This window comes from Camelina sativa, chromosome 4 (genome assembly GCF_000633955.1).
Source record: "Camelina sativa cultivar DH55 chromosome 4, Cs, whole genome shotgun sequence".
NCBI lineage: Eukaryota > Viridiplantae > Streptophyta > Magnoliopsida > Brassicales > Brassicaceae > Camelina > Camelina sativa.
This window is the reverse complement of record NC_025688.1, coordinates 13901867-13924970: the sequence shown is the minus strand read 5'-3', so window position 1 is coordinate 13924970 and position 23104 is coordinate 13901867. Positions and strand designations below refer to the sequence as shown.

The window sequence follows — 23104 nt, the reverse complement described above, 5'->3', positions numbered from 1 at the left end:
TTTTTTTTTTTTTTTTTTTTCTTGTGGTTTTTTGTTTCTACATCTTGTTTTAATAATTGCTTAATGTTAGTGTTTGCTGACGTTGATGAGTTGTGCTGAGAATCGGGAAAGCTTTTCTGCTTCGTAATATTCATTGTTTCGTAAAATCAGAGACACTGATTTGAGCTTTTATGATTCCTGAAAATGGTTCCTTCTTTGATATTTGAGTTTTCTTGTTTTTTTTGAGTAATGTTGCATAATAAACAATGTTACCCACTAGACAACAACATTTCACTCGGTCCCTCGTTTACTTAAAAAATACGATGTCATGTGTAGATATTTTTTGCGTAAAATTTGAAACTTTCAACAACAAAAAATAACGTATAGTTGACAAATGAAATTTGCTGTCACTTCTGCATCTGAGTTCTATAAAATTACCAACAGGGGATAGTGTCCATAGAATATTATGAGGCGTTAATATTTGATCAAAGGTCAAAAAACAAACAACCACAACCTGTGTCAAAGGCTTTAAGAAAACTTGAAATTGTTGACACTATCTAGGGAAACAAATCTTCAATCTTGTCCATATTTTGAAATCCTTCGACTCTGATTCTTTTGAGATGGTAGATGCTATTACGGGATTCATTGTGGGAAACATCGGCAACTATCTAATAGAAGAAGCATCAATGTTTTGGTGAAGGAGACTCAACGCTTTCTCCTCCGATCGGGAGTGTAAAAAGGAAAAAAAGAAAAAATATCATTTTTATATTAAAAATTACAGTAAATCAACTAATGACACGTATCCAATAAAAGGTCGTTACGAAAAGTTTTTATTTTTATTCTTGTTTTAATCACATTTGGCATAATAACTCATGCTATATCCCTCTAAGTAATCTCTTAATTTGAAATTAATTTGGAAAATTAGTTCTTGATTAAATTTGAGCATATCAACAATCGGATTACTTGGGCTACAAGAAAACGATTTGTGACTTTTTTTTTTTTTTTAACGAATGTTTCTGTGGTGTTTTATGATATCAAGGTTTCATAAATTATTACAACACAACATTTATTAGCAATAATTTATGAATTTATGAAACTGGGATATTTTAAGTGAGGGCGTTTGTGACAAAAGACAATTACTTGATTGCTTCTTGTTCACGTCTCTGAAAGAGGGCATCGGTCACTGCATCGGCTGGCATCGAAATTATCGCATCGGCTGGCGTTGAGAATTCTCAAATACATATGACCAATTCTATGAGTAGATTTTTTTTTATTTAACGAAAAGTTTGAAACTTTCAAAAAAAAAAAGTCGTAAAGTTGACAAAAGAAATTTGGTATCACGTCTTCATCTGAGTTCTTCTATAAAATTACCAACAGGGGATAGTATATCCATAGAATATTATGAGGCGTTAATATTTGATCAAAGGTCCAAAAAACAAACAACCTCAACCTGTGTCAAAAGGCTTTAAGAAAACTTGAAATTGTTGACACTATCTAGGGAAACAAATCTTCAAATCTTGTCCATATTTTGAAATCCTTCGACTCGATTATTCTGAGATGGTAGATGCTATCACGGGGTTCGTTGTGGGAAAGATCGGCAACTATCTCATAGATGAAGCATCGATGTTGATGGGAGTCAAAGACGATCTAGAGTACCTGAAGACGGAGTTGACCTGTATCCAAGGTTATCTCATAGATGTTGAAGCTCGAGAAAGAGAAGATGAAGTCTCGAAAGAGTGGACAAAACTTGTGTTGGACTTAGCATACGATGTTGAAGATGTTTTGGACTCATATATTCTGAAACTCGAAGAAAGATCACAAAGGCGAGGTTTGAGGAGATTGACCAACAAAGTAGGCGAGAAGATGGATGCGTACAACATAGTTGATGATGTTAGAATCCTTAAGAGAAGAATCTTGGATATTACTCGCAAGCGGGAGACTTATGGCATAGGATCCTTCAACGAGTCTCGAGGAGAGTGTTCTACAGATTTGAGGGTGAGGCAGCTTCGACGTACTCCACCTGTTGATCAGGAAGAGCAAGTAGTTGGTTTGGAAGATGATGCTAAGATTCTTTTGGTAAAGCTTCTTGGTGATAATAAGGAGGACAAGAGGCATATCATCTCCATATTTGGTATGGGAGGTCTCGGAAAAACTGCACTTGCTAGGAAGCTTTACAACTCGGTGGAAGTGAAGAGAAGATTTGATTGCCGTGCGTGGACTTACGTTTCCCAAGAGTATAAAACAAGAGATATACTTGTGAGAATTATAAGATCTTTGGGAGTAGTCTCTACGAAAGAAATTGATGAAAAGATCAAGATGTTTGAAGAAGATCAAGATGTTTGAAGAGGATGAGGATATGCGTAGATGATGTATGGGATCCACACGCGTGGGAATGCTTGAAGAGAGCCTTACCATGCAATCATGGAGGAAGTAGAGTCATCATAACTACACGTATTAGAGCGATTGCTGAAGGCGTGGATGGGACAGTCTACGCTCATAAGTTAAGGTTCTTGACATTTGAAGAAAGCTGGAAGTTGTTTGAACAGAAAGCATTCAGGAATATCGAAAAGGTCGATGAGGATCTTCAGAGGACTGGAAAAGAAATGGTTCAAAAGTGCAGTGGACTACCACTTGCTATAGTCGTGCTATCTGGGATTTTGTCTAGGAAGAGGACAAACGAGTGGCACGAGGTTTATGCTAGTTTATGGCGACACCTAAACGATAACTGCATTCATATTTCCACTGTCTTTGATCTAAGCTTCAAGGAGATGCGACACGAGTTGAAACTTTGCTTTCTTTACCTTAGCATCTTCCCTGAGGACTATGAGATTAATGTAGAGAAATTATTGCGTTTACTTGTAGCGGAAGGGTTTATACAGGAGGATGAAGAGATGATGATGGAAGATGTGGCTCGATATTATATCAATGAGCTGATAGATAGAAGTTTACTGAAAGCTGAGAGAATAGAAAGAGGAAAGGTGATGACTTGCAAAATCCATGATCTTCTAAGAGACGTGGCTATCAAGAAAGCTAAAGAGCTTAACTTTTTAGATGTTTACAACGAGAAGCATCATTCTTCTACTATGTGCAGAAGGGAAGTGGTTCACCATCTTATGAAAGACCGTTCCTTGTGTGACAGACGTGTAAACAAACGGATGCGAACCTTTATGTTTTTCGGAGAAAAGACAGGACTCGTGGGGAGTGTCAGAACCTCAAACTTGAAACTGAATCTACTTCGAGTGCTTAATGTGGGAGGACTTTTGCTTTGTGGTAAGCGTTATATCAGAGAATCTTTACCAGATGTGATCGGGGAATTAATTCACTTGAGGTACCTTGGGATTGCTGATACTAATGTCTGTATATTACCAGCTTTTGTCTCTAATTTACGATTTCTACAAACACTTGATGCGTCTGGCAATGCCTCGGACTCCTTCCAGTGCACGACCGATCTAAGTGAGCTCACATCACTAAGGCATGTCATCGGAAAATTCGTGGGAGAATGTCTAATAGACGACACAGCAAACCTTCAGACGTTGAGGTCTATCTCTTCTTACAGCTGGAGCAAGGTGAAACATGAGTTACTCATAAATCTCCGGGACTTGGAGATCTACGATGACTCAAAGTGGGTAGACCAGAGAAGAGTTCCTTTACACATTTCTCACTTCTCTAAACTCAAAAATCTTCGTGTCCTGAAGCTCGAAGTGGGAATCTTTAAGTTATCGTCGAAATCAGAAACCGGGTTAGTGGATGTGATCTTTCCCGGTCTTGAGTCTTTTACACTTGTCGGAACAAATATGGAGGAAGACTCAATGCCTGCTTTACAGAAATTGCCTAGACTGGAAGATCTGGTCTTGAAAGATTGTAAATACACGGGAACTAAGATGAGCATCAGCGCTCAAGGTTTCAGTCGGCTGAGGAATCTTGAATTGTCCATGGTAAGATTAGATGAGTTGCTGATCGAAGAAGAGGCCTTGCCTAGTTTGATTAAAATGAGTGTGAAGAAACAAGGAATATTACCAAAGCTGAAGATTCCAGATCGATTGAAAACGTTTGTTCGACGCTACTAAAATATGTGCTGATGACTGCAGGCCTTTTAACGGTGAGCAGAACTTAAACGCAGTGTATATATATAGAAAATGTATGGAGATCGAATAAGGCATCTGCTTCAAGGTGAAGTGGAAAAAGTAGTAGTCGAGAGAAGACAGAGTGAAAAGATGGTAAACATTACATTACGTAGCAATTCCTAAAGAAATAGTAAAGCTGGTGAACTTCATGTAACATAAAGATTAAAGATGATCAAGCTTAATCTTGCAAAAATTGTTGTGGTTTATTGTCCAAATAAATAACAATTCAACCTTAATTAAAACTCAGTTTCTCTCAAAATGAAATGATCTCTTTCAACAGTTTTGTAGTTAAACATTCCATCTACTAGCCAAAGAAGTCTTACTATAAACATGACCAAACACAAAAAGTTTAATAAACAGAAATGAAAAATTTCTCGCACTTTATACTAAACTCTATATAGTATAAAAGAGCTTTGATTTAAAACTTTTTTTTTTTTTTCTCTGTGCAAAGAAAAAGTTATTTGGAAACAGGAAATTTCCTACTCACTTCCTATAACATTAGCTTTTGTTGGAATGTTACTTTCATCACGTCATGAAAGTTAGAAGTGGTTAGCGTGTGGCACTTAAAGAAGGAAAACGAGGAACACTCACCTCTCATACACGCAAATGCTACTTATTCATACGCCAGCCTATATTTGTATACCAACCAAATATATATATACTCAATGATATGTACACCAGCCAAAAAATAGTTAATAATAAATATACAATTCTTATCTTCACAGTCACAGCCTTCGTCCACTTCATGATTTGAAAATGATTGATACTTAATAAATATACAAATCTTTCCTCGATGTTTGCATGTGTGAGGAACTTCGTTGCCAAGAAAAGAACATTCCGATCACCGAGAGAAAATAAAACCGAACAATGAGGAAAACACATTAGTTACTATTTAAAAATTAAGGTGGTCTTTTGGTAGTTTGTGTAATTCCCAATGCTAGTGGGATTTTAATAATATTTGTCGGTCACAATGATTTCTAGTAGTCTCTTATAAATGAATATATTCGGAATGTTCGAAAAACAAAATCTTTGGAGATCATCTGCGCTAAGAGAGAGAGAGAGAAATGGAGAGAAGTGTGAAGAAGGGAAGGATAGTGTTGGTTCCCCTTCCGTTACATGGACATATCACTCCAATGATGCAACTTGGTAGAGCACTTAGCTTGAAGGGCTTCTCAATTACAGTTGTTCAGGTAGAGTCCAATCGAGTAAGCTCTTGGCAACACTTTTCTAGTTTTCAATTTGTCACCATACCAGAAAGCGTATCAGTTTTTCAAGATGAAGCACTCGAACCAGCCGAGTATATAATAAGGGTCAACAAAACAAACGAGGCAGGATTAAAGGACTGTTTAAATCAGTTGTTGATACAACAAGGTAATGATATTGCATGTATCATCTATGATGAGTTCATGTACGTCTGTGGAGCTGCAGTTAAGGAGTTGAAGCTTCCCAGTCTCATCTTCAGCACCCAAACTGCAATACATAAAGTTTGCTGCTATGTTTTAAGCAAAATCAATGCCAAGAAGTTCTTGAGCGACATGAAAACATAATTTGTTTTTTGACTTTGTAGATCTTGAACTACGAAACAAGGTAGTGGAAGACTTGCATCCATTAACTTACAAAGACCTACCGACTTCAGGATTTGGGCCACTAGAAAGATATTTAGAGCTTACTAGAGAAGTAATCAACAAGAGAACAGCTTCAGCTGTTATTATTAACACGGTTACCTGTCTAGAGAGCTCGTTTTTGACAAGGCTGCAACAAGAAATCAGAATTCCGGTGTATCCATTAGGTCCTCTATACATTATGGCTTCATCGGCGGGACCTAGTTTAAAGGAAGAGGACAGAAGCTGCATGGAATGGCTGAACAAGCAAAAAACGAGGTCAGTCATATACATAAGCTTGGGAAGCATAGTTCAAATGGAAACCAAAGAAGTGTTGGAGATGGCTTGGGGATTATCTAGCAGCAACCAGCCTTTCTTATGGGAAATCCGACCTGGCTCTATCGCAGGCTTTGACTGGATAGATTCATTACAAAAGGAAGTTATTAAGATGGTCTCAGAGAAAGGGTACATTGTGAAATGGGCACCACAGATAGAAGTACTTGGACATCCTGCTGTGGGAGGCTTCTGGAGCCACTGTGGATGGAACTCAATACTCGAGAGCATTGCAGATGTTAGGAATGATATATTCACTTCCATATGTAGATTATCTTGTCAGTATTCGATTGTATATAATCTAATCTCGTTAATTTAGGAGACTTCCCTAATGTGTGGAACCTCTATTGCTATATGTATCGATGTAATTCATTCTGAATAATCAAGGAATCACAAACACTTTCATGGTATCAGAGCTTAGCATCTGATCCGACCTCTTTCAAACTTCTTTTCTTCTCTGTCTCTCTTCTCCCTCTCTTTTTCTTCTTCTCATGGCTGCTGCCAACCCTCTCAACGAACGATGCTTTGGTGTTACCAACATCAAACATCACATTCCTCTTATCCTAGATCTAGAAGATCACAACTATGATGCCTGGAGAGAGTTGTTTCAAACTCATTGTATGACGTTCGACGTCTCTGGCCATATTGATGGCACTCTTCTTCCCACCGGTGCTAATGACGCGGCATGGCACAAACGTGACAGTCTCGTAAAACTATGGATTTACGGCACTCTTGCTCCGCCTTTGTTCCGTTCGTCATTCAAGACCGGTGGCTCTGCTCGCGACATCTGGCTCGAGAACCAGTTCCGTAATAACAAGGAAGCTCGTGCCATCCAACTTGACAATGAGCTCAGAACTATGGAGATTGGTGACCTGACAATTTGCAACTATTGTCAGAAGCTCAAATCTGTTACTGATCTACTTGCTAATGTTGATGCCACTGTCAATGAACGCACACTGGTAATGTATCTCCTCAATGGCCTCAATGCAAAATTCGATAACATCATCTGTTTAAACTTAGACAAGAAGCAGAGATTGTGTTTTGTTGTCTTGNTGTTTTCTTGATCTTATTCAGACGATAAAAGCCAGTACTTATACAAGAAGAAGATGAAACCTAATTAAAAGAGCTTACAAAGGAAAAGATCAAAATGGGGCAAATAAATATTGACTAAACTCTAATCGATGTACGTAAGTAATATAAAGTAGCAATATCTTCAACATCCTCCCTCAAGTTGGAGCATGTACATCAAGAATGCCCAACTTGCCAAGAAAAAACTGAAGTTCTTTTTGCCCTAATGCCTTAGTAAGAATGTCTGCGAGTTGTTGTTGGGAAGAAACATGAGTGGTGGCAATAATACCAGCTAGAATGGCATCCCGAATATAGTGACAATCAACTTCTATATGTTTGGTCCGCTCGTGTTGAACCGGATTAACGCTGAGAGCAATGGCAGATTTACTATCCGAGAATATGCGCATTGGCTGATTATGAGAAACGCCAAGATCGAACAGAACCCGTTTAAGCCAAATGAGTTCTTGAGTGAGAAACGCCATGGCTCGATATTCCGCTTCCACCGAGGAGCGACTGACAGTGGGTTGTTTCTTTGTTTTCCATGATATAGGTGTATCACCAAGCTGCACAAAATAGCCTGTGAGAGAGCGCCGAGTGAGAGGACATGCAGCCCAGTCACTATCACACCAACCATTAAGCTGCAAATTTGAGGTTTTGGAAAGCAAAATGCCTTGACCAGGATTAGACTTTAAGAAACGAACCACCCTTACCGCAGCATCCCAATGATCATGGCGTGGAGACTGCATGAACTGTGCTAGCGTATGAACAGGGTATGACAGCCAAGTAAATCAATCTCCCAACTAAGCGACGATACCTCTCAGGATTAGTAAGCAAAGAGGACTTGGACAAAGAAAGCTTGTGATTCTGTTCCATGGGAAAAGAAGATGGCTTAGTGCCAAGAAGTCCCATCTCTGAAATAATATCAAGAACATACTTCCTTTGTGATAAATAAAAACCTTGATCATTTCTTGCCACTTCAATGCCCAGAAAGTATTTCAGAAAACCAAGGTCTTTCATATGGAAGCATGATTCCAAGTAAGCTTTGAAACGGTCAATGGCAACGGAGCACCTGCCGGAGATAATCAAGTCATCAACATAAATGAGAACATGAACATATGTACCATTTTTGTTATAGCTGAAGAGAGAGTAACCCGACAACGACTGTGTAAAACCATATTGTTTTAAAGCTGTGGAGAGCTTGGAAAACCAACACCGCGAAGCTTGTTTTAAGCCGTAAAGAGATTTATGAAGCCGACATACCTTAGTTGGATCATCACAATGAAAACCTTGAGGTAATTTCATGTAAACCTCCTCTGTCAAATCACCGTGTAAGAAAGCGTTGTGTACATTTATTTGATGTACACACCAATCACGAGCAGCCGCAACACCAAGAAACAAGCGCACAGTACTCATATATGCAACCGGCGCAAAAGTCTCATCATAGTCAACGCCTTCTTGTTGACGATTACCCAATGCGACTAAACGAGCCTTGTATCTCTCAATTCTTCCATCGGAATGATATTTAATTTTGTAGACCCATTTGTTGCCAATTGCTCTCTTCCCAGGTGGTAAATCCACAATGGAAAACGTTTTATTGACCTCGAGAGAATCAATTTCAGCTGACATCGCATCACGCCACACCTTGTCAACCACAGCTCTGTTATATGTTGTGGGTTCCATTCCAGCAGTCACAGCAGCAAGAAAAGCTTTATGAGATGTGGAGAAACGATGGCAATCAACATAATGCTCAATAGGGTAGAGAGATTTTGAGTTTTCACCCGTCAGATCAGATTGAATACCAACAGTATTGGTAACAAAATTCTTTAGAGTTACCGGTTTTTGTTTCTTGCGATGACCTCGTCCAAGAGCTTCTTTGGTCGCTGCAATTGCCGGTTCAACAATTTTTTCTTGAAGCTCTGTAGATGTCATATCTGGAGGCACATTCGCAGAAGACGAAGATGAAGGCTGAGGAACAATTATTAGATCACTTACTTGAGGTGGATTTAACGGAGTTACTATTGGGCCTGTTTGAGTAGTAACAAGGTTCGGCCCATTAGTGTCTAGGAGCTCAATAATAGTGGTTGTGTTAATTTCTTGGCCCACATACCCCACCTCACGATCATCTTCTTCACGAAGATCACTAGCATAAGGAAAATCTGATTCAGCAAAGATGACATCACGAGAAACAAAGAATTTGTGTTCCTCCAAATCATATAGCCTCCACCCTCTATGACCATGAGGATACCCAACAAATACGCATCTCTTTGATCTTGAATCAAATTTATCTCCCTTATGATTTTGGTTGTGTGCATAGCACAACGATCCGAAAACGCGAAGATGAGCGTAGTTTGGCACCGTCTTGTAAAGCAGCTCATAAGGAGATTTTCCGTGAAGAAGCACTGACGGAGTTCTGTTGATTAGATAAGCCGCAGTCAGAATACATTCTCCCCAAAACTGAATAGGCAAATGTGATTGAAATCTCAAAGCTCTAGCAATATTCAAAATGTGTTGATGTTTTCGTTTGACTCTTCCATTTTGATGTGGAGTTCCAACACATGAAGTTTCATGATGGATTCCGCGTTGAACAAAATAATCCCGCATGCATAAGAACTATGTACCGTTATCACTTCTCACCACCCTGACATGTGTGTGAAACTGACATTCAACTAAAGCAAGAAAACTCCTCAAATGTTTCTGCGTTTCACCTTTGTCAACCATCAAATATATCCACACACCACGTGAGAAATCGTCTACTATTGTCAAGAAGTAGCGAGCACCAGAATGGGACGGGGTTCTATAGGGTCCCCAAACATCACAATGTATAAGATGAAACATTTCTGAGCTTCTATTATCACTGAGAGGAAAAGTTTCACGAGTTTGCTTAGCTCGCATACATGTGTCACATACACTGTCCAAAATCTCTCTATTACTTGACAAAATATGATTAGGTAGCAAGCTAACTACTTTGCTTGATGCGTGTCCCAAACGCCTATGCCAAAGATCCATGGAACCTTTAACGCTGGTGTGTACCGCAGCTACCGACTCCATACTTCTAAACAAAAAACTCCCTTCTTCTCTTTTACCAACTCCAGTCACCATCCTCGTAGTGCGGTCCTGTATCACAAGAAAGTGATCAGCAAGTTGGACAACACAGTGATTTTCATCCATCATCTGCCCAACAGAGATCAAATCCGATGTCAACTCCTTAACATAGAAAACTGATTTCAAAATCAGATGTGAACCTAAACGCACTGTCCCTTCACTAACAGCCACTCTCTTATTTCCATCTGCTAGTATGATCAGAACCGGAGACATGGTGCGTAAATCAGTCAACAAATCCAGCTTTCCGGTCATATGGTGGGAAGCACCTGTATCTAGGATCCAAGAAGGAAATTCAGAACATGTACCTGTCAAAGTCTCATGACCGCTGGTTTTAATATTATTCTCACCGCTTCTTCCTGCGTTTAGGAGTGTAACAACTCCACGCCACTGCTCATCAGTTAGACCGCTCATAGCATCCCTATCACGGTCTGTGATGACCCGGTTCGCACGCTCAAGCGATGTTACTCCAGTTGTTACAGCATTCGCATACGTAGGCATGGTTCTAGTTTGTCCTCCACTGAAACTGGGACCAGAGCGGCCTCTCCCTCGACCAGATTGTCCTCGTGGTCTATCACCACAGCACTCCGGATACCCAATAATAACGAAACAATTATCTGGTGAATGACCTCCTCGGTTGCAATGCTTGCACAATTTTCTGTTTTGAAGCTTCTCGGAGCCTGTATCAAAACGCGGACGAGACTGAGTAGCAAAAGCAGTAACTTCAGATCTTTCTTCTTTAAACGTTCTGTTGTTCAACATATCTTCTTCTTGCCTTACGATGTGATAGACTTCTTCTAGCCCCGGAAGAGGAACACGAGACGTCAAGCTAGATCGAATAGAGTGAAACTTACTTTCATCAAGCCCATAGAGAAATTGGTGAACCATGTCATCCTGTCTATCTTTCTCTTGTTCAGCTTCTAGATTACACACACATCTTCCACATTTACATGTGCGAAGTGGACGATAATTATTGATATTATCCCAAATCTTGTTGAGTTTTCCGTAATAAGCTTCTACCGTCATACCTTCCTGTTTGCAGTTAGCAAGATCGGCTTTCATTTTCTGATTTTTTCGGACCATTCGAAACAGAAAACGCTTACGGATGTGTTCCCACAAGTCTCTCGCCACATCACGGTGGGAGATATTTGTCAAGAGCTCTGAGTCAATCGTCATATTCATCCAAGAGACAAGCAAAGCATTGATCGTTAGCCAATCTTCCAGATCCGGTGAACCCGCTTGTGGTTAAGGAATGGTTCCGTCAAGGAAACCAAACTTCTTTCGTGAACGCAAGGCTGTCTTGAAACCACACGCCCATTCATCATAATTGTTTGTCTTCAAAATCGGATGGGAGATCACAGCTCCAGAATTGTCAGCCGCTGTCAAATCATACGGCGAGATCGTCCTTCTCACCTCAGCCACTACCGGAGGCGCTTGAGCTACAGTCACAATTGGAGCTGCTTGAGTTTCAGCCATTACTTGATAGTGAAATTAGCAAAGATAGATTTAGAAAAGAAAACCAGGATTACGCTCTGATACCATGTTAAAACTTAGACAAGAAGCAGAGATTGTGTTTTGTTGTCTTGATCTTATTCAGGCGATAAAAGCCAGTACTTATACAAGAAGAAGATGAAACCTAATTAAAAGAGCTTACAAAGGAAAAGACCAAAATGGGGCAAATAAATATTGACTAAACCCATTGACTAAACTCTAATCGATGTACGTAAGTAATATAAAGTAGCAATATCTTCAACATCATCAATGTTATCAAACACAAAGAATCATTCCTTTCTTTCCATGTCGCTAAGTCAATGCTTGAACTTGAGGAGAACCGCCTCCAGAAGGTGTCTCGCTCCTTTGCTGCTCACAATGACCATGCCTCCTCCACCACGGCACTCACCGTTACTGCTTCACCACACTACCAGTCCGTGTCGACTCGCTCTCGTAACAACAACAACTACAACAACAACAACAAGGGAAAGCGGTTCAAGAACCGCGGCAGAAGAGGTCGCGGTAACCACACCACTCGCCCTTCGTGGGGATCTCCATGGGGGTCTCCGTTGTACTGGTCGTCTCCTCCACCGTACTGGCCTCAGTATCCTCCATGGACTCAGCCACATCCAGGTCGTTTCCAACCGTCGGCTCCTCCTCACCCCCAGCAGCAACCCCAAGCTAATTATGTCGAGTTTCCACAATCCATTCAATCCTATGTGACGGAGGCGCTCAACGATCCTTCCGCCTCTGATTGGTTCATGGACACCGGTGCCACAGCGCATCTCACACCAAATGCAGGTATTCTCAATTCTACTCTTAATCATAACACCAGTAGTTCCGTCATTGTTGGTAATGGTTCATCAATCCCTATCACTTCCTCGGGTAACACAACCATTCCTTCCAAACCAAAACCTTTCTTACTACAAAACGTCCTTGTTGCACCCCAAATTGTCAAAAACCTTATATATGTTCGCCAATTTACTAAAGAAAATTGGTGTTCTGTCGATTTTGATCCTTTTGGTTTTACTGTGAAGGATCTTCCTAGTCGGAAAGTTCTTCTCTGATGTGAGAGCTCTGGTGATCTCTATTCCTTACCTGCATCTTTCAATAAGACATCGACCTCCTGTCCCATCTCTCTACTGGCTTCAACACTTGAGCTTTGGCATAAGAGACTCGACCATGTTCACAATTCTTCTCTTCGTTCTGTTTTGTCTTCAAATCTTTCTCTTTGTACTATAGGACCAATTCTTGTTTCATGTGAACCTTGCATTTTGGGTAAACAAATAAAACAACCATTTTTTGCTTCTCATACCACTGTCACAAACCCTTTGAACTAGTTCACTCTGACTTGTGGACATCACCACTACCAAGCATAAGTGGGATCCGTTACTATGTGTTGTTTCTTGATCATTTCTCTCACTTCCTTTGGGTTTATCCACTTCGACGAAAAAGTGACACCTTTTCCAAATACTTTCAACATCGCCACTCAGTTCAAAGCCAAAATACAAAATTTTCAATGTGATAACGGGGGGGGGAGTACAACGACACAGAGTTTCACAACCATTTTGCCACCCATTGCATCAATGTTCGTTTTTCTTGTCCCCATACCTCTCAACAAAACGGGAAATCCGAAAGAATGATACAAACTATTAACAATGCCATTCGTACTCTCTTATTTCAAGATCGTTTACCACCGTCTTACCGGTATCTCTAAACCAAAACAGGTTCTTTCACTCATTACCAAAACCACATCCCCTCTTCCTAAAAGTCACTTGCAAGCTCTCTCTGATCCGAACTGGAACCCGGCAATGACGGATGAAAATGGTGCTATGATTAAGACTAAGACTTGGGATCTTGTACCGAGACCACCTAATGTTAACATTGTGCGTTCTATGTGGCTCTTTAAGCATAAATATAATGCAGATGGCGTTCTTAATAGGCACAAGGCACGGCTCGTGGCAAACGACAAATCACAAGAAGAGGGCATCGACTATAATGAAACGTTTAGTCTTGTCGTCAAGCCAACAACAATTCGAACCATTCTCAATGTCGGAGTTGCTCTTGAATGGCCCATTCATCAACTTGATGTCCAAAACGCCTTCCTGCAAGGCAACCTTGAAGAAACGGTTTACATGCACCAACCTCCAGGTTTTGTGGACAAAAGCAAGCCCACGCATGTATGCAAGCTAAACAAAGCCATTTACGGCTTAAAACAGGCGCCCCGGGCTTGGAATTCTTGGTTCACGGCTTTTCTTAAGATGATGGGTTTTGTGCAGAGCAAGGCGGATACTTCTCTCTTCATCTTCAAACGTGGTTGTGAGTGTGCTTACTTACTTCTTTATGTTGAAGATATCCTCTTGACAGCTTCTTCCTCTTTGTTACTTTCCAATATAATTGCCAAGTTGAAAACAGAGTTCTCGATGACCGACATGGGCAAACTCCATCACTTCCTCGGCATGAAAGCAGATTTTAACGCCACCAGCCTATTTCTAAGTCAATCTATCTATGCGAAAGACATCATCCATCGTGCTGGTATGATCGATTGCAAACCCATGGCCACACCGGTAGACCTACAGTCCAAGCTCTCGATCGATGATGGCGAACTCATTGACAATCCAACGTATTATCGCAGTCTTGCAGGTGCTCTACAGTATTTAACATTAACGCGTCCAGATATCTCATACGCTGTTCATCAAGTATGCCTCTATATGCACCGCCCTCGACTACCTCATCTTCATGCTCTCAAACGCATTATCCGATACTTGCAAGGCACCATCGACTACGGCATTCAAATGACCAGAGGGCAGATTGACACTCTCACAGCCTACTCCGATGCCGACTGGGCCGGTTGTCCTGATACTCGAAGGTCCATCTCGGGTTATTGCGTTTATCTTGGTCCCAACCTCATCTCCTGGTCCGCAAAACGTCAACCGACACCGTCGCGATCCAGCACAGAGGCTGAATACAAAGGCGTTGCCAACACCGTCGCTGAGCTCACATGGATACAAAATTTGTTGCTTGAGATACATCGCCCCATCAAATCTGCGTCCATAGTTTATTGTGAAAATGTCAGCTCCGTCTATCTCTCCACAAATCCAGTTCAACATCAAAGAACTAAACACATAGAGCTGGACATTCACTTCGTACGAGATAAAGTGGCCATTGGCGAGGTCCGTGTTCTACATGTACCAACATCACTTCAGTATGCTGATATCTTCACAAAGGGACTCCCCACTTCTATTCATCAAGAGTTTCGATCCAGTCTCACCGTTCGCAAATCCAACGATGTGACTGCGGGGGGCTGTTAGGAATGATATATTCACTTCCATATGTAGATTATCTTGTCAATATTCGATTGTATATAATCTCGTTAATTTAGGAGACTTCCCTAATGTGTGGAACCTCCATTGCTATATGTATCGATGTAATTCATTCTGAATAATCAAGGAATCATAAACACTTTCAGCAGAAGGAGTTCCAATGATTTGTAGGCCCTTTCAGGGTGATCAGAAGTTGAACGCTATGTATATAGAAAGTGGTTGGAGTGTAGGGATTCATCTTGAAGGTGAAGTGGAAAGAGGAGGGGTTGAGAGAGCTGTGTAGAGATTGGTTGTGGATGAAGAAGGTGCAAGCATTAGGGCGAGAGCCCTCAGTTTGAAAGAGAAGCTCAAAGCCTCTACTAGATGTGGAGGCTCCTCATACAATGCATTGAATGATCTTGTCAAGCACTTGAGCACAGACTAAAGATGATGAACTTCATGTATAATAAGATAGCTTTGATTAAGACAAACAACTCTCCAGATTGAGGACATGAGATTCAAGGTCAAACTTATTAGGTAAGGTAAAGTTCAAAAGCAAAGATTAACCAGCGGAGTATTAGAAAGCTGAACAATATCCTTTCTCTTCTCTTCTTTTCTTCCCTAGTCTTTTAACCCATCTTTTTTTTATCTTAAATTCTTAATGAACAAAAAATCTTTCTGGATATTTTTGTCATGCTTTTCGATAATAAATAAGACAATAAGTTATAACAAAAGTTATATTTATTTAAGCGAAAATTCGGTAATAACTAAAAACTCTTTGTAGCATATAATTCTAAGGTGTTGATTGGTTCTCCTGTTACTTTACGCAAACGTTATATTTGCGGATGGTAGCAGATCTAACGGTTGCTAGTGATTGGTGTCAATCACACAAACCGCTCCCAACCGCTTGAAACTACTGAATTTTAAAAGCTGCTTTTCGCCGGTTGCGGTTGTGGACGATCGCGATTGGATTTTTAAAAAAAAACAAACAACAAATCAACGATACTGAAATATTTTTTTCTTATATCTTTTACCTAACCATAGTACCCGTTAAGAATGAGAGAAAATGAAGTACGAATACGATCAAGTTGATTAGAAGTAAAACAATGACAAGAAAATAAGATTCCAACCAAGATCTATACTTAAGAAGAAGAAGAGACAATTACAAACATTGTCAAAATAAAAATTCCAACCAAACCTTGGCCAACTTTACATACAAAAATTTGGAAAACTTGATGTAAAGTTAATGGCACATTGCACATTGGTTCAAAAAAGTCTAAATAAAGATAACATTTCATCAGAAATTTAAGAAGATTTTTTGTTAAGAATATGAAAACAAATCACAATTGGCTCTTTTAAGCTCTCGCTTGATCATTCCTACCGATGTAACTGCAGTCCCACATAACTGCATAACAAAACGTTACGTGAGAGTCAAGAAAACTAAAAATATGTCTCTTCCAAACATCAATAGCATTGGTCTTTCATAATTAATTTACCATGGCTTTGAGATTCAATTTGATGAACTTATTAAGTGTGCGACATCTAATAGAGAAGATCTAAAATCTAAAACATATGTTTTGCTATTTATCACATTACTTGATGAAAATTTTGATGAAAACCCAAATGCATAAAGTAATAAGTATTTCAATATGAAATTTATTTGTTTTTTGAATAATTATTTTAAGTACTTTTTAATGATTTTAATTATAAATCAAGTTTAATAAAGGTTTTGGTGTTTTAAAACATTTATATAATTATATATTACATTTATTATGTATTAACCGTTATTGCACCCACTGGTCAGCTAGTCGTAAAACTCCCGCAAACGTACTCATTTTAAAACGCTAGATCAGTCATTCAAAACGTGTAATAACGCTTGAAACCACAACCGCCACTTCCGGAATCTTCTGTAACTGCAACTGCAAAACGAATGTTTCAATTATTTTTTTTGTTCTGTTTAAAGCTTTATAAATACGGTTACATAAATTGACTTTGTCCAGGAAAAAAAACGGTTACATAAATTGATTTTTATTTTATCATGCATTTAAATTTTACTTCCATTCTAAAACTCAATAAAATTTCATAGCACTTTCACTCTATACAATCTCATTTATTTTTATTTTTTTGTTTAATTAAGATTTCTAATAATTATAAAAATATAAATATGCTATAAACTTTTTAAAATATACTTCACTGCAAAAATAATTGTGTTGTTTAGGTGATAGGTTAGGTGACCAATTTAAACCAAGAGAGAACTCCCTATTTTGTTAGTAGAATATATATATATATATATATATATATATATATATATTATTTTAAATTTTCAATTCATATTTTCACATTACAAAGTATTATTTATAGTTTTAGCCACGAGTGGTATCTTTCTCTTCCTACCGATGTTTTACATACGTTGTCACGTGAGTTAACAACTTTGAAAATCAAACATTTTATAAAAAAATATTATGTTTTAGATTTTTTCTTTTATGGAAAGATAAAAAAAAATTCACTAGGTGTTTGAAAAAATATTTTGAAACTTTCACAAAATATCGTATAATTACTTGACATACGAGAGAGTTTATATTGGTAGCACGTCTACGTCGAGTTCCTTAAAGTAATTACCAACTGAGGATAGTGCTCATATAATATTATGGATATGATGAGGCCATATATAAAACTTGTTCAAAATATGAAAGACAAAACATCCACAAAAGTCAAGTGTCCATGGCCTTTGATATTTAAAATTAAAAGGTTACACAAGGAAAGAAAACATACATCTTTAATCTTGTCCATACTTTGAGATTTTCAACTCGATCCTGTTGCCATGGTAGATGCAATCACGGAGTTTGTTGTGGGAAAGATAGACAACTATCTCATCGAAGAAGCGTCAATGTTTATGGGAGTCAAAGACGATCTAGAGGAGCTCAAGACGGAGTTGACATGCATCCAAATTTATCTCAAGGATGTTGAAGCTCGTGAGAGAGAAGATGAGATCTCAGAAGCAAAAGAGTGGGCAAAACTTGTTTTAGACATCGCTTATGACGTCGAGGATGTTTTGGACACCTATCTTCTAAAACTAGAAAAAAGACCACAAAGGCTAGGCTTGATGAGATTGACCAACATAAGCGGCGAAAATAACGATGCGTACAACATAGTTGATGATATCAGAAGCCTCAAACGAAGAATGTTCGATGTTACTCGCAAGCGGGAGACGTATGCGATAAGAAACTTTAACGAGCATCGAGCAGTAGCGAGTACGCCAAGGGTGAAGGAGCTTCGTCAAGCTCGATCTGATGATCAGGAAGAGTGTGTAGTTAATTTGGGAAATGATGCTAAGGTTCTTTTGACAAAGCTTCTTGACGATGATGAAGATAACAAGACATTTATGATCTCCATATTCGGTATGGGAGGTCTGGGAAAGACTGCTCTTGCAAGAAAACTTTATAACTCCAGCGATGTGAAGGAAAGATTTGAATATCGCGTATGGACTAATGTTTCTAGAGAATGTAAAACAAGAGATATACTTGTGAGAATCATAAGATCTTTGGGAGAAGAAGCATCTGAAGTAGAGCTTGAAAAGATGGCGGAGGAGGAGCTAGAATGTTACCTTCATGATATTCTACAAGGAAAAAGATATATGGTGGTGGTAGATGATATATGGGAGATAGAAGCATGGGAGAGCTTGAAGAGAGCGTTACCATACAATGATGAAGGAAGTAGAGTCATCATCACTACACGTATTAGAGCCGTGGCTGAAGGCGCAGACCAGAGAGTCTACTCCCATTACCTAAGGTTCTTAACGTTTGTAGAAAGCTAGAACCTGTTTGAGCGGAAGGCATTTAGAGATATTGAAAAAGTCGATCAAGAACTGCAGAACATCGGAAAAGAAATGGTTCAAAAATGCGGTGGGTTACATCTTACTATAGTCGTTCTTGCCGGGCTAATGTCTAGGAAGAGGCCAAACGAGTGGCATGATGTGCGGGACAGTTTGCGTATAAAGGATGACACCATTCATTTCTCCACTTTGTTTGATCTAAGCTTCAAGGAGATGGGAAATCAGTTGAAACACTGTTTTCTTTACCTTAGCGTTTTCCCGGAGGACTATGAGATCGATGTAGAGAGATTGATACAGTTACTTGTAGCAGAAGGTTTTATACAAAAGGATAAAGAGAAAACAATGGAAGATGTGGCTCGTTATTACATCGAAGAGCTGACAGACAGAAGCTTGGTCCAAGCCGTGGAAAGAAAGCGAGAGAAACTGATGTTTTGTAGAATCCATGATCTTATCAGAGAATTGGTTAGTAAGAAAGCCAAAGAGCTTAACTTTGTAAATGTTTACACCGAGCAACATTCTTCTACTACTACTTGCAGAAAGGAAGCGGTTCACCAACTTATGGACAACAACTACTTGTGTGACAGACGAGTGAACAGACATATGCGATCTTTCTTGTTCTTCGGTGAACCGAGGAGGGACATTACTTATGTTGAAACCATTACTTTAAAACTGAAGTTACTTCGAGTGCTTAATCTTGGAGGACTTCATTTCATTTGTCAAGGATATAGCCCCTGGAGTTTACCAGATGTGATTGGTGGTTTAGTCCACTTGAGGTACCTTGGGACCGCCGATACTGTTGTGAATAGTTTACCCGATTTCATCTCCAATTTACGGTTTCTACAGACACTAGATGCATCAGGCAACTGCTTTGAGAAAATGACTGATCTAAGTAAGCTCATATCACTGAGGCACGTCACTGGAAGATTCATCGGAGAATTACTAATAGGCGACGCAGTGAACCTTCAGACCTTGAGGTCTATCTCCACCTACAGCTGGAGCAAACTAAAACATGAGTTACTCATTAATCTTCAGGACTTGGAGATCTACGAGTTCCACATATTGAAGGACCAAAGAAGAGTTCCTTTGGACTTAGTTTGCTTATCCAAACTGAAAAATCTTCGTGTCTTGAAGATTGAAGTAGTGACCTTCAACTTATTTTCAGAAGAAACAGTTCGGTTCGAACTCCTTCTCGAGTTGACATTCTTGCATTGCAGCGTACAAAGACTTCCCATAGACATGGATTTGATCTTTCCCAGTCTTGAGTCCCTAAAACTTATAGTAAATCTCCAAGAAGATCCAATGCCTGCTCTACAGAAACTGCAACGTCTGGAAGATCTGGTTTTGTATTCTTCTGGCTACCCGGGAGCGAAAATTTGCATAAAAGCACAAGGTTTTTGTCGGATGAGGAAACTTGTATTGATCATGAAAAGATTAGATCAGTTGGAGATTAAAGAAGATGCCATGCCAAGTTTGATGGAGCTAAATCTTGACAATAAAGCTGGAGCAACGAAGCTGATGATTCCGGATCGATTGCGAGCATTTGTTTGAGGCTACTACACAGTATCTAAAAAAACGATGGTGGAGCAAAGAAGTTGATGGTTCCAGATCGATTGCGAGCGTTTGTTCTAGAGTATCAACTTTGTTTAATTAGTAAAAACAGTTTGTGATTTTAACGAAAGTGTCTTATGCTAATTGGATGTCACTAGCTTCATAAATATGCAACGACTTTTGTAAGAGCAAATAATCATAAAATTATTGGGAAACAGAAAAAATGTCCAAGCTTTCATTATGTCACAATGTTGTGATGAGATGATTATTGACTAGAAGGCCTGTTGGATTGCTTAGTAGTGAAAGGCACATTATGTTGCACACGTACGTCGTTCATGTATAGCAAGAGGTTAACCTTACATTGTGATGTTAACGTGTAAATCTAATACATTTTTATTAATTCGTGTTTGTGATTATGGAGAAAAAAAAAAAACAGAACATGCACATAATAAGTGGAAAGACAAAAGCTCTTTAAATGCCAGAGAACAGACCTTTCAAGTGGTGAAAACCACAAACTTCAACTCCATGTGTGCCACAGAACAAACGAACAAAAAAAACTTTTGACTTTTCTTACAATGTTACTTCTTTCAGAATCGTGGCTCTCCCGACTCTAAAACAATGGAAGGTTACTAATGTAAAATGGTATATGAGAAGTACTCTTCATTGTGGAAATGGACTTCTTTGGAAGATTGTGAAATCTCCATTTCTAGTGGGATTTTAGTAATCATTGAGTCATTTATTTACAGATTTCTACATTGAGAGATAAGGGAATAAAAACAGAGAGAAAGAGAAGACGTCTAGAAATGGAGAAGGTAGCACATAAGAGAAGGATAGTGCTGGTTCCCCTTCCATTACAAGGACATGTAACCCCAATGATGCATCTTGGGAAAGCCCTTACATTGAAAGGCTTCTCAATCACAGTTGCTCTAGGACAGCTCGATCAAGTAAGCTCTTGGCAGCACTTCCCTGGTTACCAATTTATCACCATACCAGAAAGCTTACCATTGTCTGAAGTCAAGGCACTAGGACCTGTCGAGTTCTTGATAAAGCTCAACAAAACCAGCGAGGCAAGCTTCAAGGACTGTATAAGTCAGTTGTTGATACAACAAGGTAATGATATTGCATGTGTCATCTATGACGATCTCATGTACTTTTGTGAAGCTGCAGCTAAGGAGTTCAAGCTTCCAAGTATCATCTTTAGCACCACTAGTGCTACACATAAAGCTTGTTTCAGTATTTTAAACAAACTCAATCCCAAGAAGTTCTTGATCGACATGGAAGGTATCCAAAACTAGCTTATTACCCGTTCTGCCTACCATCCTTTTGCCTAACATATCTTTATATATTTTTTTTACTTTACAGATCCTGAACTACAGAACAAGGTAGTTGAAAATTTACATCCATTGAGTTACAAAGACCTACCAATTGCAGGATTTGGGCCACTAGAAAGATTTGTGGAGCTTTGTAAGGAAGTAGTCAACAGAAGAACAGCTTCTGGTGTTATCATCAACACGGTGACCTCTCTAGAGAGCTTGTCTTTGACACGACTGCAACAAGAATTTGGAATTCCGGTGTATACGTTGGGCCCTCTTCACATTACAGCTGCTTCAACAACTTATAGTTTACTCGAAGAGGATAGGAGCTGCATTGAATGGCTGAACATGCAGAAACCAAGGTCAGTCATATACATAAGCTTAGGAAGCATATTTGACATGGGAACCAAGGAAGTGTTAGAGATGGCTTGGGGGTTGTGTGATAGTAACCTACCTTTCTTATGGGTTATCCGAGATGGCTCCGAGTCATTGCCAGAGGAAGTCAGTACGATGGTCTCAGAAAGAGGATACATTGTGAAATGGGCACCGCAGATAGAAGTACTTAGACATCCAGCAGTGGGAGGCTTCTGGAGCCACTGTGGATGGAACTCAATACTTGAGAGCATTTCGGAAGGAGTCCCAATGATTTGCAGGCCATTTCAAGGCGAGCAGAAGTTAAATGCAATGCATGTAGAGAGTGTCTGGAGAATAGGGATTCATGTAGGAGGGGAAGTGGAAAGAGGAGGTGTAGAGAGAGCTGTGAAGAGGTTGATGATAGATGAAGAAGGTGCAGACATGAGGGAGAGAGCCCTTGATTTTAAAGAGAAGCTGAAGGCATCTGTGAGAAGTGGAGGCTCTTCATACAATGCACTGAATGAGCTTGTCAACCTCTTGAAGACAGAGTGATCAACACGCTAAACATTACGTAACAATTCCTAAAGACAAAGTAAAACTGGTGAACCTTATATGTAACATAAAAGATTAAGCTTAACCTTGCAAAAGTTTATTATGGTTTATGATCCAAATAAATAACAATTTGACTATAAAACACAGTTTTCTCAAAATGAAATGATCTCTTTTAGCTGTTTTGTGGTAAAAATATTCCATTACTAGCCAAAGAAGTCTTATTACAAAACAAAATTATGCAAGAAACACATATCTTATTTGCAAAAGACCATTTATTTAAAGATTTATTACGCAAAGGAAACATAGCGGATAGAAGCTTGAGGCTTCCAGCTAGTTCCTCCCAGATACTCTTTCTTTAACGTCCCTTATGTTTCATCTTGTTAACACCAAAATACAGTTTCAAACAAAAGGATTAATAAACAGATACTGAACTTTATATTCCTCACAGAGTGAAGATGCTGAATTTCATAGAATATTAAAGAACATTTTTTTGTGAAAATAAAAAGTC

At 39.2% G+C, this 23104-nt stretch overlaps 1 protein-coding gene and 3 pseudogenes across 1 annotated transcript; all 4 read left to right on the top strand.

The window, feature by feature from the left end:
• LOC104780488 lies at positions 1394–4381 on the top strand (annotated as a pseudogene).
• Positions 5137–15442, top strand: LOC109132494 (annotated as a pseudogene).
• Positions 17730–20521, top strand: LOC104780487 (annotated as a pseudogene).
• Positions 21037–22699, top strand: LOC109124909 (UDP-glycosyltransferase 76E4-like). Its single transcript, XM_010504988.2, has 2 exons — positions 21037–21658; positions 21740–22699. The coding sequence occupies exons 1-2, from the start codon at positions 21181–21183 to the stop codon at positions 22594–22596; spliced, it is 1335 nt and encodes a 444-aa protein (XP_010503290.1). The 5' UTR covers positions 21037–21180; the 3' UTR covers positions 22597–22699.